We start from the raw sequence: 18,161 nt of genomic DNA on the forward strand, positions 1-18,161 counted from the left end.
CACTGCTCAAGGGCTGAATCAGGTGCGGCACACCTCGGTTTATTCCTGTTCTGTGGCCTGCTTCCTCAACAGGGCACGACTTGTACAGTATGCACAGCTGACACACCTCCTAGTTGTTTAAACTATCCACAAACCACAGGCGATTTCTTTACCCTCTTTAAAACTCGCTCTCAGACATTTTGACTCAACCTGCTTGAGTGCCAAATTAGCCATGGAGGTATAGATATAATCGGGGGTGCAGAGTGAGCTAAATCACTAGTGATTTAATTGCTAATTAAATGCGGGTTATTGCTTAATTACAGTATGTTACATCCAGAGCAACCTTGTGAGCGGTGCCAGAATCAATGAATGGTGCAGCATCCCTGTTGTTCTGTGGGGAGCTCTCTGCTGCGGATACTGCTGACTGCCACTAACCCGTACAGTTTGCAGCAGCTGCCCATCCATCTGTGGCAAAGGAGGGCAGAGGGGGGAGCAAATGGAGTGGAATGGAGGTGAACAGAACCGGCATGAGCTTGGGTTGTGGTCTTATCTCTGTATCCGTGTGTTAACAGGCCCATAGTTTGATGGGGGATGCAGAAAGTGGTGTCACAGCCTCGGAGGCGCCCGTCACCACCGTGACAAACACCACCAGCAGCTGCAGCAGCACCACCACCTCGCTGACGCCCTGCAGACTGAAAGGCCCCAACCACCCAGGAATCCCAGTTCCCATAACCAGTGCATCCGCCTCTCCTTCCTCATCGGCAGCAACCTCCTTCTTCATCAGGTGAGCGCCTCGGCAAAACCGCTGTGAAACTTTGGGCCGCTGTGATTGTGTTGTTTCGCCATACAACAGTTTTGTTGCCGCAAAATGTGTTTGCAGATGCATTCAGGCTTCAGTTTGTGCTCCAAACGGAAAACCGAGAAGGTTTGCACTGACTTGCTTTTTTCTGCCCACTGAAGATGATGGTTCAGGTTCCTAGCCTTAGTGTCGGGCACCTATTCAGTAGAAATGTTGTTCCTACCATGCTTCACTTGCATTATTCTGTGGGATGCGCATCATGCAGCTAAATGAACCTTAAGTGACAGGCACCAGTGAATTCGAATAGATTATTGAGTTACATAAGTTTATAGAAAGAGCGAGTGTGTCACGAAGGGAGCTTAGGGTAAAGCTTAATATTGTTCTGAGGTATTTTATTACGTTTAGTCATTTTTTATATATATTTTTTTTGTTTACGCAGACAGCTAAGGATCAGAACCACCAGTTCAGGCACTTAGTTCAGCTTAACCATTTGTGTTTTGGAGCTCGGAAACTGTTTCTGTCCTGTTTTTCTCTGGAAAATGGTAAAAGAATACAGAACACTTTCCTTCCGTCCATCCGTGCTCTTTGTGGTTTGTTTTCATGTGGTGGGCATTTATCTTATTGTTTATTGTGATACATTTCTGGTCATGATAAGAATTTTGATCCATCAATTTCATTATAAATTCCAATTAATGATGCCTAAAAATGAATGAAACTGTCTTTTTTTGTCTATCTGTTTTGTTAATTTTATTATTTTCTTTGTTCAACGACATAAAGACATATTAAATGCAGTCATTTTGTGCAGCGTACTGATACAAATCACACTGAAGAAGCATATTACAAATGGGTAGCATCTGCATTTGTGTGGCTATGACTGCTGTGCTGTTCAGTCACAATAACCTAAAAAATAAATTGTAAATAGTTTCACAATACCACTAAGTATGATAAAACTTTAAGTCCATTTTGCCTCCCCTAGTTTTGGCAGTCCACTCAGTGCATGCATCGCCTGCCTCTTCTCTCTAAAGAGAGCTATAGTGTGATGAATATTGATGAAGCTGGCTTGAGAGCACTGTGTATTGAAGCCCTGCTCCACAGGGGGCGTCAGGAAGCAGCGAGGGGACCTGTGGTGTGTGACAGGAAGCCCACAGGGGATCAGTTTGGAGCAAAGCATTTCTCTGAGGTGTCCAAATGGGCTTTATCTTCCCAGTTTTCACAGCGCCATAGTATATCAGTTCAACCATAAGGGCTTTTCTTTCACTGAGGGGGACAACCCAGATCCATAACTCAACATGCATCCTCCTACTTGGAGTGGATGCAATCAGGAGCTGCAGGGTTAATTTCTAATCTTGATTTATTAAATCTCATGTTTTCTTTGGACGTGAGCACACAGCTCGCCGTCTAGTCCGAAAGCGTGTTTTTTCCCCCCCATAGCTGGTGCTGATCGGACAGAGGCGTCCACCTTTCATCTCATCCCAAAGAAAATCTGCAGCCAGCAGCTCCGTGTTTGACTTGGCCCGCAAAAATACAATCATCGGGGTCAGACTTAAACAACATCACAATCTGCAGATAAAGAAAAAGGTAGAAGAGATGTTTTTCGCTTGATTTGAAGCACACTCGCTTCCTGACCCTTCTGCAGCTGTTCTCTCTCTGTAATTGCTGATTGAAACGTAAGGCCCAAAAAGTGAAAAACAAACGCATCAATCAACAGTGTTTTTCTTCGTCTGTACCCCATTTTGAAAGAGCAAAATTGAATAAAATAATTGTCCATCATATTTTCGGGCTGATTGAAAATTTATATGCGATTAGCATTCGTCTTTTGTTCTCCGAAGATTCAATTAGTGGTGTGCGTGTGTAAATGCTGAAAGCCCAGCATATAGGAGCAGAATAAGCAAAGAGCAGTTTGTACCCCAGCGGAGTACAGACGCCTCTTTAGACTCTTGTCTGACATTTAGCAACACCGTCTCTTCTCAGAAATGTAATTTCAATTAGATCTCAATTAGTCTGAGCCTACCTGCTCCGGTTTAACCTCTGCTGAGAGACAGAAATATGAGCCTCATCAACATAAGGTTCAACATTTCAATAAGTTTTCTTTCAAAATGACCTAATTTTAATTGCACCTAATTTGTTTCGTTTAAGATTTCCTCTGAGTAGAAAAAGCATTTTGAGAAACAAAATGTGCAAAAACAGCAAGAGATCAGATTCATGTTGGGAAGTGTGATTGTTTACCTCCAGTTAATCATTTCTGCTTCTGACTTGATTAGACAAATTACTCAATTATTTTAAAATTGATTCTTTAACCAATTGTGATGTTTTCCGAACTTATTAATTTAATGTTTGGGTAAAGTTGTAAATATGGTGCCTTTCCACATTTTCCACATTTTGTTACATTGCAACCACAACTTTTAGTGTGTCTTATTGATATTTTATGTGACAGATAAATACTAAGAGAAAATGTGAAGTAGAGGGAAATGGATGGTTTACAAAGTATTTTGCTAAAAATTTTTTTTTGTAAAATGTGGCATGAATTTGCATTCAGTCCCTGTAAAGAAATATCTTTCTGCAATTACAGCTCTTTTGGAGCAAAAGCATCTCTGCAGCATGATGCTGCCACCACTTAGTAGAGATGTCACAATACTAAAATGTTAAACTCAATTCTGATTCGAAAAAAATATTCAACTCGTTTTTCAACAGGAGTCTTTCTGATAAAGATCAGAAAAATATAAACAATTGCAGCGTGACAATTTTTTTTATTTCATTAATTAGGCCAAATTAGTTGGCTTTTATGATGTTTATCAATTTTTAAAATCAAAGTTCTGTGCTCCGGTTTAGCAAGACAGCAGACGTTCAAAGTGCTAATATATGTCATTGAAATATGTAGCTCTGATCTTTTTGCAATTCTCCAGTAAAGTGCTGATCATAGCAAAAGGTATAAGCTAACAAGCAAACCCTGACCTGTCTGCTGTGCTCCTCTGTCTTCATGCTTCATGCATTAAGTGAATATTTAAAATATTTTTTTTGTAATAATTGGCACTCCACTCCTTTGTCTTCCTTTTATTCATAAATGTAGAAAATATACTCTGAAGCGAGGATTTCCTCTGGGTCAATAATGGCCAGTTGGCAATTATTCTAACTACAAAGTCGTAGGAAGATGGGATGAGTCCGGGGTCGAGCTCTGACTGGGTGGAGCGTGTGTCCGCATCTCATTGTGTGTGTTACAGAGGTGGGGAGAGGGTAATGAATTTAGAGCCGGCGTTCGGCTGAGTTGCACGTTAACCACTGATTGCCTTGTGACGGAGCATATGATTAGTGTATTGACACAGTGTTGTGTAATGAAAACAGGGGGAGCTCTCAGCAGGGGCGAGATGGTGGAGCTAACTGCTGCTTCGCAGGTTCGCTGTCCCATCAACACCTGCTGATTGTGACGCTGTGCTTGCTACAAGCTGGGCTCATGGGATTTTTGGGTGCACGGCGCCTCGGGGGGTTCCACTGCTCAATTTGCAGCCCAGTTTGATCAGCAGGCTCACATCTACACAGCAGGATTAGACCGTTTTCATGGTTTATTGATACTCCCTTGTTTATGGGTTTTTGGAGGACGTGGTGAGTCCATTCATCACTTTGTTTCCTTGCCATGGTCCAACCCTAGGGATGGCTGATTTACTTACTCTGATGACATAAAGAGGTAAAGAATAAAATGACTCAGAGGGCCACTGAGATTAAGGTGGCACACTAAAGGCAGGTGGGCTGCTGCAGACGCAGGGCGAACAGCTGTTTGCTGGAATGCGACCCTGGGGGGGTGGGGGTGGGGGGGAGCGTCAGGAGGAAGTGGTTTTATGGTCACCCATCGCTGTTTTGCAGCTGCTGCCCAGGTGAGTGTTTGTGTAGTAATGACTGTGATTGCGCAGGAATCCTCCTATAATTGTGGCAGCAGGTCCATTTAGCCTTGCACACACAAGACACTGCCTTTGTGTCAGCAACGCACTCTGCCCTTCATCCCCCAGGCTGCTTGGAGTAACCATAGAAACATGTGATTAGCTCGTGGGAGTAAAATGTGACTAATTTTTCTTTCAAAAGTGGAGTGGGGAATTAGGAAGTTGCAATAGCCCACTCACGTCCAGTGAACTGTAATTTTGTCGGGGACGGGGGGATGGAGGGATGCGCATCTCTTCAATGAGTCCCACACGTTGGAAAGTGGAGGCACTGCAGGGTCACAAGTGCCTGAAAAACACATGTTGGATTACTTACTAAAGTCTATTGTCTATTCATGTGAGCTTAGGAGTTGGAAATGAAGTCAACGGAGTTCATCCTGTTTGTTTTTAAAGGGGGCAATGATGCAAACACAATGTGCATCAATCCATCTATCCACCCATTGTCTTCCGCTTATCTGAGGTTGGATCGTGGCAGTAACGGCACCCCAGTAACACTCTCCGAGACGACGTCGGGCCAGAAGGAATATGTAGGACCCAACCTGCAGGGAGCAGAATGCCCACCTTATAATAGCAGCCTGACCTCAGAGAAAGGTCAGACTGCAACAAACAGAAGAGATGCCGGCGTCCTTATGCCGGCGTTGGAGCCACAAGCTTCTCATAACGAGGCAGCGGCTACTTAAATATGTGGCATTTCGGAGAAATTGTAGTTGGCAATTTTATAAGAGCAATGGAGTCAACACTTTTGAATGATAAATTAAATTTTTGTTGATTTAATTGAGTGACGCTGTGAGATCTCTTGTGCAGCCAATTGCGCATTCCTCCTATTTGTGCGTTCCTGCAAATGAGCGCAGGAAACTGGCGTAATGTGAAATAGCAGTTTTGTGAAATACACCAATTTCGATACGACTGAAAAATCACTTCATCCTAACGCAAAAGCATTTTGTCAACAAACACAGATTTTTCGTACTGGCGTGCTTCCATTAACCGTGTTTATTTTTTATTTTTTTTATTTCAATTTGAGCAATTTTATGGTCAATGCAAACGCAGCAAGAGACAGATCTTTGCCAGATTGTGCATGGTGGTTGAGCTGTGGCTCCTACTGGAACAGGAAATGCCCTCCACTTAGGCCGACCACCTTGCAGGCAGACAGACACGCTGAGGTCAGGTCAGACATAGTGTAAGTCTGGGAACAGACAAACATCTGGAGCTTCAGGAAATGCAGTGGTTTTATTCTATAACAACAGGGGGGGGGATCCGTGCAGTGACTCTATGGACAGACAAAGCAGGGCATGACTGTGTTTGGATTGCTGCGCCGTGATTGACAGCAGGGATCTTAGGCGGTGACAAACAGACAGAATAGATTACAGGGAGCACAGTGGTCTGCTGAGCGCAGTTGGTCTGGCCCACATAGCCGGGGGATACAGACTCAGAGCAGGCCAGTCGCTGCCTGGGATGAATGTGCTTATAAATGCTGTCATTCAGAAGTCGAGCTTAGACTGATGCTCCTCTCTGAAAGCGTCAGGAGAGGGAGGTCTGCGTCTGTGGAGAAGAATATTGGATTCACTGCCATGGGAGTCAAGTAAGTTATGTTGCACACAGTGAAGACTGAGCTCACCTGGACGTGTTAGAGCCTTCCTGTGTGTGTTTGTTGGCTTGAATCTGCCCTGCGAGCTGTTTTTCTCTCTCTTTCCTCTCTCTCCCGATCTATCTTTCTTTGTGTGTCACACTCTTTTTTTTTTCTTTCTTTTTGCTCTGTGGAATGTGCAGTTTTGTGCTGCTGAAGTTGGACTGTGTGCTCCCTCGAGGTGAGGGGCTAATAGTTTTGTTGTCAAGCCGCGGCGAGATGGATTCCTCCACCAAGAGAGAGGGAGTGTAAGCACACTGTATGGTATGTAGCTGTATTACATAAAGCAGAAATCTGGGCTCCATTTTTCTGAGGAAACGGCCACAACGGGGCAGAAGATGTTAATACTGCGCGTACCTCTGGAGACTGACAAATGAGAATTGACTCGTATCAATCTGCTGAATCTGAGCAACACATGCCCACGGCGGCAAGTGGCTCATCACAAGTATTGAGTGGGAGCAGGGATGGCTGAGCTGGTATCTGTCTTTGTTTGCTGGTGGATAAAACACCAGCTGGTTTTTTTTCCTGTCATAATCAGGCTGATGGGACTAATGGTTCCTTCTGTGCGGCAGCTAACATTGGCTGCACCAGCTGAGGCAGCGAAAAGGCTGGAACCCACAGAAAATGCCAGGTGTGAATTCATCCAAGACCTGTCGGATTTCGTCAAGGCCGAGGTTGTTGATGAAGGTTGAGCTCGGCCTTGCAGCCTAAGGGATCTGCACTTTTTCATTCACCCGCATGCAGCGAAAAGTTGCATCGTTGATTCAAAATCATACCGTACTGTAAATATCCGTATCCGTTTTTAGCGACGGATACAGATTAAGTCTTCGCACAGACTCAAGAACACAGAAACGACTCTCAAATTTAGTCATGGTATTTCAGCAAGGTTTTTGAAGAGTGGGCAGAAATATTTGCATTTCCAAATTTTTTTTTTTTTTTCACCTAAAGTCTAAATGTTTACCATCCATCCATCTCTATTTGTGCTTTGCTTTGAAAATCTGAGTCTGGAAAAATATTGAATTTTATCATGAGAAATCTGGAACCCCATTTACAGTATTGAGCCTTTGGATGGAAAAGATCACGTTAGTCTTGGGGCATACCTGTATAAATTGTACGCAGCAGAGAAGTGCATGTTGAATAATTCATGAGCGATTTTGATATGAATTCTGTGTTCGGTTTACACAGGAAAGGCAGCTGAAACTCTCAGGATTTGTTTTGATTGGCAGCAGGTTGTGGACAGTTTGTTTTAGAAATGTGATTTAGTTGGAAATTTCTATTGAGCGTGTTTGATTTAAAAGACTTCTTTCAAAAGTGTGTGTCCTGGTGATGCGGGGTTGGGCTCTGTTATGACTGGCGGATCAGAATCACTTGTCCCTGACATTATGAAAATCTACAGAAATTGGAAAGGAAGAATGGCAGAAGTTTTATCACGCTGATAACAGAGGGATATTTTGTCCCAGTTCCCTTGTTCCACTAAGTAAATCCCCTGAGTCAGGAAGTGTGTCTGGCCCACTCACATGGCCTGAAGCGGTCAGTGAATGTGGGGATGACAAACAAAGAGCTGAAGTGCTGACACAAGCCTTTGCACTCACCCTGGGTCCACATGTGTTGAACCCTGTGGGGAGCAGGGAAAGCACTGCTGTCTAAACCTGACAGTTTTATTTCACGATCAGAAATTAGAAATTTATTTTCTGTTGAGATTAGAGATGCACTGATCAGAGTTTTGTGGCCATATCTAGACACCAGCTTCATTACGCTACAACTAACTTTTACGATTCTGATTTCTCTTTAAGCAAATTAAAAGAAAAAAGGATCAAACAATTGACTTTTACCTTCCTGCCGTGATCGGCTAAAAGATGGTGATGATTTTGAGCTTAGCATCTTAATAGCAAGTAGCAAGGTTAGAGTAGTTAGCATAAATAAACCAGCTGTCTTTGTGTGTCCTTATCTGAACTCTTAAGATATTCTAAAATATGACAATATTTCCACAAACACAATGTTTCTATAAGACTGAAACCTAAACAGGATAAAACAAAACAACTTTGCTGCACTCCATTCAGCCTTCCTGTTGTCTGCTGAAAGGCTTGCTCTCACACGCAACCTGAACTTTTACACTCTGTGTTTCCTCTTTGTTCATTTTTTAAGTGCATCACTAACACTAAAAGTAGCTAAAACATCTTCACAAACACCAGTCTCCAGACAAAAAATATGGTGGTCAGCATAATGTGGCAGGATTTAGGTACAGTACATCACCTGATGGTAAACCGATCTTCAATTGAGTTTTTATCTGACTCCAGGCACCAACATAACTCAATCTATTGTAGGTATGTCACTTGACACAGAGCTGCCTTTGTCACTCAGGACTGTGGTGACATCAGTAAAAAAGGCTAAATTGTGTGCGATTAGCTGCATGTGGGCAGGAGAGGCCGTGCCCTGAACATCAATCCCTTTCCGGCTCGGTTTGCCTGCCCACATCGAACATTCCCTGTCTAACTGGATAACAGCCCTGATGGCTACCCACGGGGCTCCATGATCAGTACATTAGCGTTTAGTTATCACGAGTATTTCTCTTACTCCCAGCCCGTGGAATGGATATTATGTGTCATGACTGTGGGGGCTCAAGGATGCCATCGAAACCTCTTTAGTGCCCCTCAGTGAAAGGTGTCATGCAAATGGAGTCTATTATCTTCGTCATTAGGAGTAGTTGCTTTCATGTTGTGGCTCAGACAGTGTAAGAGTGAAAAAAGAAAGACTGGCAGATAAAGTGTGCTGTGGAAGTTTATGACCTTATTGTGGGCAGTTGTGGAAAAGAGGCTCATGATCTCCTGTGAGCTGCCTTTATGTGCTCCAATCTGGATAAACAAAGGTGTCTCCTGCTGGGGCGTCTCAGGCATCGCTGCTCCTCAGTGCTCAGCTGTGCCATGCCCTTCCTTTCAATAGGAACTACTAATATCTGCCAAATCACCAGTTGCAAGTTGATTTCCCCAAACACATGTGCTTTATTTTTCGAGAGACGCACGTTTGCAGGACCTTATTCTGCTGAATGTTAACTGGTTGCACTGGTCTTTTGATAGTCAGGCGCTTTGATTACCACCGAGGGTTGGCGATTGTTAGGACAGACGATTTAGCTTTTGTCTCATCATCCTCCAAAGCCAGACCGTTTAATTGTGATTGCTGCTTTTTTTAATCTCCATCTATTGCTGGTGTTGCTGCAGAAGAGTTGAAACGGGCAAATGTGGGGGACTCAAACTAAGAAATGATGGGACTAATGACGCTGCTGCAACACACAGGGGTGTGGACATATATTACTACCTGGGAATGTACAAATTAACCTTTGACCTCTCTCTAAATTAATGTAATTAATACAAATTGAGGTACAGACACAGGAAACATAGTGACTAATGCAAATTTTATTCCGTATACCCACCACTTTGCACATCTTTGAAGGGAAATGCAAAAATGTGTTTTTGTGTCTCTCAATGTTTCGACATCTCGCCATAATATTAAAAGCTACAAAGGGAGTTTATCCCTGCTGTTTGTGTCACCACATGCATTGTCTTGAACAGAAAGGATTATTCCCTGTAATCAGTTCATGACCTTGTATGTGAGAACCAGCTGCAGGGTTTTTTAAACTCTTTCTGCACACACACCAGTTGTGGTTCCCTGTGTGTGCCTGTTGGCTTTACGGATATGTGATGGAGGATGAACTGCTTGATTTGAATGAGACATCTGCAAACACATTTCTTCAAGATCAGGATTACATTAGGTCTGGGCCATTAACCCGTACCAACATAGACAGAGGTTTTAAACGGTTACTGCTTCAGGTGTTAAGGAAGCCCAGGTTTCTTCATTAGTGGCCTTTAACTTCTGTATTGTTGGCTACGGTGCCTCTCAGTATCCTGTTGAAAATAATCCAGGTATTCTCAATGAAGTTTAGGTCAGGCCAGTTTACTGCCCTTTCAATCACAGTGATACCATGTTGATTGAAGCAGATATTGCTACTTCTTATAGCTTAGGCATGTAACAAGTCCTATTGGGCTGCATTGACTTTGGACTTGATAAACCACAGTGGACCTACAGATAACATGGGTTAAATCATCAGTGACTGGAGAAACTTCACACTGGACCTCAAACAGTGTAGAAGTTGTGCCCCAGAACTTTTCCTCCAGACTTTAATTTAAAGAGAAAGTCAAATTTTACCTGTACATTACGTAATACTTGTTGAATTTGGATCATTGTGCAACAGTGGCAATAGTTTTTTTTTTTTTTTTTTTAGCTCTGGTAAGATGCTGTCTTAGTTCAGGAGTAACCGAACATAAGGAGCAGGCAGTTTGTAGCTCATGTGTAGGCTCTTGAAGTACGTAGAGTTTACTTACAGATCCTTTCAAGGCTGCAGTTATTTGTGTTTTGTGTAGATTTTTCCACTACACTTTTTCCTTCCACTTATTTTTCTATTATCATACTCGGTGCATCCTTGTATAGCAGCAATGACCTCATGTGGCCTTCTCTCCTTGTGGCGGGTAGGCTGAGATAACATTATATTCTAAATTTAAGAGCTTCCAATTACAATCTTCACATTTTGCTCAAATATATGCTTGAAATCTTTATGTATTTTTTACTGTTGGCATCGAGGTTATCGCACCATGAGAATCTGGTAACTCTCCATTCCATTGATTCCACCTTGCGTATATTGAACCCTGACGCCCCATCTTTCATCTAGACCCATCTTTTTTCATGCAGCACACCTGCACCTACTATCGTGGCTATCAGCACGACTGTACAGTTGGTTGCGGTCGAACCTCTGTCTAGTTTTCATTGGGTTGCCTGTTGGCTGGAATATAGATAAAAGATTAAGAGCACGTGTTGAAAATCCCCTCCCCCAACGTGTTCTGTCTGTCCCGTCAGTGCGCTGATTAATCACCCCCAAATGTTCTTAGCTGCCTGTGGGCCTGTTTGTTGTGATAGCCTCTGTGCGGAGAAGTGCAAATAAATAATCGCTAGGTGTCTTCCGCTGGCAGAAAGTGATTAATGAAGCGGGGAAGTGGAGCAGAAGTAAGCTGACTTTTACCCCTTTGCCTGTCAATCCTGTGCTCATCAAGGTCTTAAGTTGTGTTATGAATTAAATTAAAGGACAATATATTTGATTGAAGAATTGTCTCATGTGAATCACCCTCTCTAGTCTTTTGTCTGCAATATCCTGCTTCCAGTTGATGTTGTTTCAAGACAGGAAACATCATTCAGCCTGTGATGACTTGAGGTGAGTGCCAAGACATTTTTTTGTGTGCCCTGAGTAAAACCGCCTGAGGTTCTAGGGAGGTTTCTGAGGGAAGATGTGGGTGGGATGATGGGTAAACTAGAGTTCAACATGTGTGTGAAGGATGTGAAGCTGTTCCAACCTCCCCGCAGCCGTGGAAAGGAGTGTACAGCAGAATACCAGGAGCAATGTCTCAGGAGCACGAAGAAAATGCAAAAAAAAACAAAAACCAAGAGATGAAAGCAGCTGTTAATCTTCGTCAGCATGCCAGAGGTGGGGAGACTGCCGTCTGTGAAGATGGCAGGAGCATATCTTCATCATCATGTGTCACCTATCAGCTGAAAACCATATTTACCTCCAAAATTTTCACTTTCAACTGCCGGAAAAAAAAATTGAGCAACAGCTGAGTATTTTAGTGCTGCAGGTAGTCTGTCGCTGCAAATCTTCATTCACACTTCTGTCTCCTGTTGCAAATGCTCTTTGGTTCTTTTCCTCTATAGATGCTAAATTTGTAAGCTTATCTCATTGACATACAAAAGGTCCTGCCAAGTCAAAGCCCAGTGCTTTGTTCAGTCCTTCGTGGCCAGTTAAAGCCACATTAGGAAGATGAGATCCTGAATGCTGGAAAGAACAATAAAGTGAATGGTGAATGGAATTATACCCACATATTTCCTTCCTGTGCTTGTCTTAAGCCATCCTTAAGCCCCCTTTTGGCGAGACGTCCTAATGGGTTTTCAGTGTGGGAATGTGACAGATAAGTGGGTGTGTGACTCAGTCAATGGGTGCAGGGTGTGTAGAGATGCAGTCAGTTTCAGGAAATAAGTTTTAAAAAAATTACCTCGTTTCTAGGCGATTATGGACCATAATATTTTCTTATCCATCACAAATGAGTCAGCCTGTCTAGCACAGACACATGGCTCTGATTTTAAAAGCAAACATATGTTTGCAGTTCAAGAGCTACATTCAGAGCTCTTATTTCTCCACAATGCTCAATGCATTTTGCAGAGATTTTATGTGACAGACCAACACAGTGTAAATTTGTGTACGTGGTTTTCCCACCTCATAATTACCATCTTCCCACAGCATAATGCTGCCACCTCCATGTTTCACCTGGAAACATGGAGGTGTGTAGGGTGCTGTACGGTGTTTATTCCTTACACACACCACTTTGCTGAGACCTTCACAGAACACTCAAATTTATCCCAAGAATAAATAACACACAACTGAACTAGATTTACTATTTAAGTCTAGTTCTGTTGGTGACTGCTACATTGCACTGTATTTAGGGGAATCAGAGTACATAGCATTATATGCAAATGTACTTTGTTTTGGTCTATGACATAAAATGGCTCAGAAATATATCCAAGCCTGGGAATTTAACATGGTAGAAGTAAAGTGGTGTGAATACTGTTGTTGTATGTATCATGTTGCCAGGCTACTTTACATCCAAATATGTACAAAATACACTAAGCTGTTGCTACTTGCCAATGCTTGCATTTCTGTTTACACTGATATACTGTAGCACCAAACCAGACTTTCTTGAATATTGATGAGTTTTTTCACTTTTTGTCACCAACTGTTCCATTTATTCTTGGCCGACTGGGGATTCCCATCTCTGGGAATAAAGCAATTCCAAGCTGGCTGTGGCATAGTCCCAGCAATCATTTTTTTCCCCTCTCCCCAGTTTTTTTCTCAGGCAGAAAATGATTTACCTCCTCGTGGACAGCGCTTCATTGGCACGGAGCCAGGCTCACTGATCGAAGAGAGGACTTGGCTTTACACCCTGCTGCTTCCTTTCATGCTGTCTTATTCTGTTTCCTCTGCATCTTTCTCTTAATGTCCGTTCCCCCTAATTCATTTTTTAATCCCAGCCGTACCTTTGCACTGCCTACTTCAACGTTTATCAGTGACAGCCCCTTCCTTCCCATTTGTTTCTAATGATCCCCTGCTATTCAAGCTATTCTCCAGAGGATGCCCTAATGTCCCGTTTTCCACCTCAGTCCACAGACCCCTTTGAAAATCAGACTGTGACAGAACAGGTTTACAACCCGCTGGCAAAAATAGGAATTTTATTTGCAGGTTTTTGCTGTTTTATTCTGATAGCAGCGCTCCTTGACGACACAAAGTGATTCAGATACGACAAGTCAGTTGCAGAAGGCAATGCCAGGCTTTGTTGGGAATCTTTTCTTACGCGACAACACATTGTGTTCACAGATGTTACATGAATGCATTTGGCCTTACCTAATTGGCTAGAGACTGGTGCAGCAAAGATGTGTGAGCAGCCTTGGGCTGTCAGCAGTCGGCACACAAATAATGTACCATTTGATTCTCCGTGCACAAGGTCAGACACTGTGCAGGGACAAAAGGCTTGCTGAACACCTTGTTGAAACAAAGAGCCTTTCCAGAAGGCTTGGTCCAACGTGCTTGGAGCACACCACGCCGGATATTGCTCAGCAAAATGGACATCCCATTTATCGGTGTCTAGTTTTGTTGGGATGCGTTTATCTATTTCTAAGGATTTATAGAAAGACCATTAATCTTAGCCTGTAACTGTCTGTTTATTTCCTGTAAAGGGCTCCTGACACAGAAGAGAAGAACCTTCAGACTGCCGTTACAGCTGCCAAACAGCAGAAAGCGAGCTTGCAGTGATTTGAAAGCTACAGATCTTTTGGACTGATAAGACTCAACAGACAGCCAGAAAAGCTTGCCAAAAAAAAAAAAAGAAGAGGAAACAGATTATTTTTTCAAAATGTCTGGAAAGATCTCCGATTTGGCCAAAGCTAATCTGTATCTGAATGATAAGAAAACTCCAGTGAACGGAGCGAGAATCTGTTCCAGCATCTCCCGGTAGTAGCCTTTGTTGTTTTTTTTTTTCTGTTTTTAAGAAGGGATTGCACTTTTTTTTCTTTTCTTCAATTATCTTTTTTTAGCCACATTCCAAGATTAATCTGGGTTTTCACAGGGCTGAAGCGCCAGGCAGTAGTTTCGAGCATCTTAGGATAGAGAAGAGGACGTGAGAAAAAAACTAAATGAATGTTTACACCAAGAGCCCCTTGATTGCTGGGAGATTTTAGAAAAGAGATGGGCTCATTACCTGACTAAATGTCTGAGCCACACAAGAGGACAAGATTAGCTTTGTCATGCACTAGACAGCCTGTCCCTTTGGTATCACCCCTTTTATAGCTAATGTGTAACATAGATGTGCATATTTAATTAGTTCTTTAATGAATAAAGACCTAAGCGGTGCTCTGAGACAGGTACCAAAAGAAGTTAGAGAAAATTATGAGACCTGTCTGAGCTTCTAGTGCCACTATAATTCAAATGGAGTTCCAGTCAGACTCCTTCATGACTGTAATTTTAATGTCTTTTAATTTCTAATGATGCACTCGCACTAATCCTGTTTCGGAATGATGTGATGGAACAAAGAAAACATAAATGAATCTTAAAAAATGAACATTTGACGAGCAGGGTTCAAATTCAGACTCAAACATTTACGGATATTTGGTGAAATATTGCATGTATGTGGCCATCAACAAGCGTCTGGCGTCATATTTATTGGTTTCTAGGAAATGACCTTGTTTTTAAGCATAAATCATGCTGTTTCAACAAGGAGGAAGTTAATGGGACTCCAGAAGTTTAATGTTAGCCTTTTTTATGCATAAGATAACCAAATCTGATGCTTGTGTAGGATGAATGGAAACCTAATCTGACTAAACAATCAACCTCTGATAGAAAATTCATTTGGATATTTAAGGAAAATACATGAACCATGAAAAATCAAGTTTATTATAAGATGGAAGATGCAGAAACACTATCCACAGCGATGAGAGTTTAAAACTGAGAGGTAATGAGAGGCTGCCTGTTCCAAAATTGCACCCTGTTACATCGTTCCAGCAACAAAACTTTAGTTTTTAACCACCTCTCCTTCACTCACTCCTCGCTGGCTCTTTCTGTTTGCCTCATGTTTATTAAGCTCTTTTTAATCCTTGGCTCCTTGTTTGTTCCTCCCTGGTTTTTTTTAAAAGTTATTTTGAGTTCTTTATTAAAACTTATTTCCTCAAATTCCTCTGATTTTTGACTTAGATTTTGGCCAAACTTCTTACACACAAATCATGAGACTATTTCTAGATGTAGTTATTTATGTAAATAAATTTGAGAAATTCTCCATGAAATTCTGACTATTTCCTTATTTCATAAGTAGTTTATGTACAGAAGAGGATTAGGGCCACTGGAAAAAAAAAAAAAACAGTTCTGACTTTAATCTCAGAATTCTGAGATTAAAGTCAGAATTCTGAGATTAAAATCAGAACTGTTTTATTTTTTTTCCAGTGGCCCTAATCCTCTTCCGTATTTATGTTCTATAATCAGAAAAGAATTGAACAAATTCACTTAGTACACTGATGCTAATCTTGAAAGTAAGAAAGCTCCTTTCCAGCACCATATTTATACACAAATTGCCATCAAACCAGCAGAGTTTTCTCTCAAAGTAAAAAACAACTATTATAGATGAAAAACTGTTTATCTCAAGTAGAGCAATTGGCATCCCGGACTTACAAGTAAATCCTCTCTAGATGGGCTATTTATTCTGCCAGGAGTAGCTGTTAAGTGTATGACATCATCTCCTCTTGTCTGAATTTGTGTGCTCACAGGCTGATGTCATGGCCGCTTAATTACCCCTAAGGCTCTGTGATAGCTGGATCAGGCTGTAGTGGTGGGGGTGGTGGGGCGATGGGGATCACAGCCAACGAGGGCGATGCAGAGATCCAGATTTGCCTTAATCCTCCCCAAATTTGGTAAAGCATAAACCTGTGCAGCGGTGCCTATCTGAACATTAGCGTGGTGTGCTCGCTTTATCTGAAGTCTGTGTTTCTCTCACAGTTTGGTGATTTATGCTGTTCGCCCACACCTCGGGGGCAGAGAGCTGTTTGATCGCGTTGAGGGCAGCCCATCAACAAGACAGTCAATTTTAGCTCTAGGGAGGTTTGGTAATGATTATCTTTCCATGCAACAACACAGCGCCCCACCTGATAAAGCAACACAAGTCCAGCTCACTCAGTCGTGACCAACTGCTGATACGGCATTTTGGGTTTGGCGTGGAGCAACGCTTTCAAGATGCGCCGCTTTTTGAACAAAAGACATCTCACAAATGCCAGCACTACTGAGTCCAGGATAAATGTTCAGTGTTTCTGAGAGTGAATGTGCCTGGCTCTTTGTGCCGTGGTCATTATCATACATGTATCTCCATTCATGAACAGCAATGCCGGGCTGCTAATCAGCAACAGTGGGAGACTTGCAGACTGTGGAGCGGGAGGGGCAGTCGAGGATGAAGCAGTATGATATCATATCCAGTGATCTGATCCCCGCATGAATAGCCACAGCAGCCTTATCTTGTGCATGGAGGGAGAATAAAAGCTGGGAATCACAGAAACAAAATGTCAAGAATAGGAAATGCCTGCAACATGTTAATTAGCTGCAGAACGAACCTACCCAAGAAGCTGTATAGATGGTCAGGGGATCGGAGATAAATTTGCACAATGAAGATGATGGGTGTGCCAGCAAATTATTCTGTGGGGTAGGGAGATTTCTCCAGCCAGTTTGACAAAGCTTGGAGAAAAAGGCTGGGGTGATTATTGACAGCAAGCCAACATGAAGCTTTGAAAGCTGGAGGAAAAAACAGCCCCTCTATGCTTTTTTCTCTGCAGTCATTGACCTCCTCCTCCTTCTCCTCCTCCTCGCTCTATAGGTGAGGACAAAATCTGGCTTTTCTTCCTCGGAAAGAAAAAAAAAGCCACCAGTAGACCTATTCTTTTAAAAAGGTGCTTAATTTTACATCTGTCTTGCTCTGGCTCATTTATATATATTGCGGTCATTATCTGTCCCTGAGGTCTGTTCATAAAGGAGACAGTGATTGAGCTGAAAGGCGATCAGGACAGTTCTGACTGTGACTGTTCCTTCTTTTAATGCCCTTGTGATGTATAACATGTGAGAGGACACTAAGGGGGATGGCGGTGGGGATGGGACTAATGAGGCAACTCTGTCAGAGTGACCAATGCCAACGTAGGCTGAGCCGTTAATCAAATCTCCAAACAACCATTAAAACAAAGTGACTGACAAAACAATGTTGTTAATTAAATTTGATGGCCACGCTTTGCCTGACTTCTGACTGAGGAGTACCTTGTGAAACGAACAATGCTGTATCACGCTAATGTATATCTGCCTTGCATTTCAATGGCGTAGGATGATACACGGCCTGCACATTCCACAGCTGAGCTAAGCTGCCAAAATGTTCCTGTATGCTACCTGATTCGGCATTTACCCAACTGCTGCTTAAATATTGTAGGGATGAACAAGCAACACATGGGACTAGAGATGGAAATTATCCACATGGCTATAATCTCATGCATGTAAATGTTCAGACTGTCCCATTTTTAAAAATAAAATTCAACTTGAACAACAGAATAACCTAAACTTGGGCAACACTATGTGTGTGCTCTATTTATTCACCTTAGGACTGCTGAAGCTGAAGGTGAATCTTTTCAAAGTAGGTCACAATAATTATCTCAACATTTGGGAACACTC

General features: G+C 42.4%; 1 protein-coding gene across 3 annotated transcripts in view; it reads left to right on the forward strand.

Moving 5' to 3' along the window:
- kif26ab (kinesin family member 26Ab) overlaps positions 1-18,161 on the forward strand; it is an 82,356-nt gene that overhangs the window by 41,288 nt on the left and 22,907 nt on the right. For 2 of the 3 annotated variants that reach the window (XM_017302555.2, XM_008400176.2), the window contains exon 4: positions 552-763. In XM_017302555.2, the coding sequence (XP_017158044.1) occupies positions 552-763 (212 nt within the window). Of the gene's footprint in view, positions 1-551; positions 764-5,969; positions 6,284-18,161 lie in introns of those variants that run through there. The other variant, XM_008400177.3, reaches the window with a different exon arrangement.

Source organism: Poecilia reticulata, chromosome 22 (genome assembly GCF_904066995.2).
Source record: "Poecilia reticulata chromosome 22, P_reticulata-male-v2, whole genome shotgun sequence".
NCBI lineage: Eukaryota > Metazoa > Chordata > Actinopteri > Cyprinodontiformes > Poeciliidae > Poecilia > Poecilia reticulata.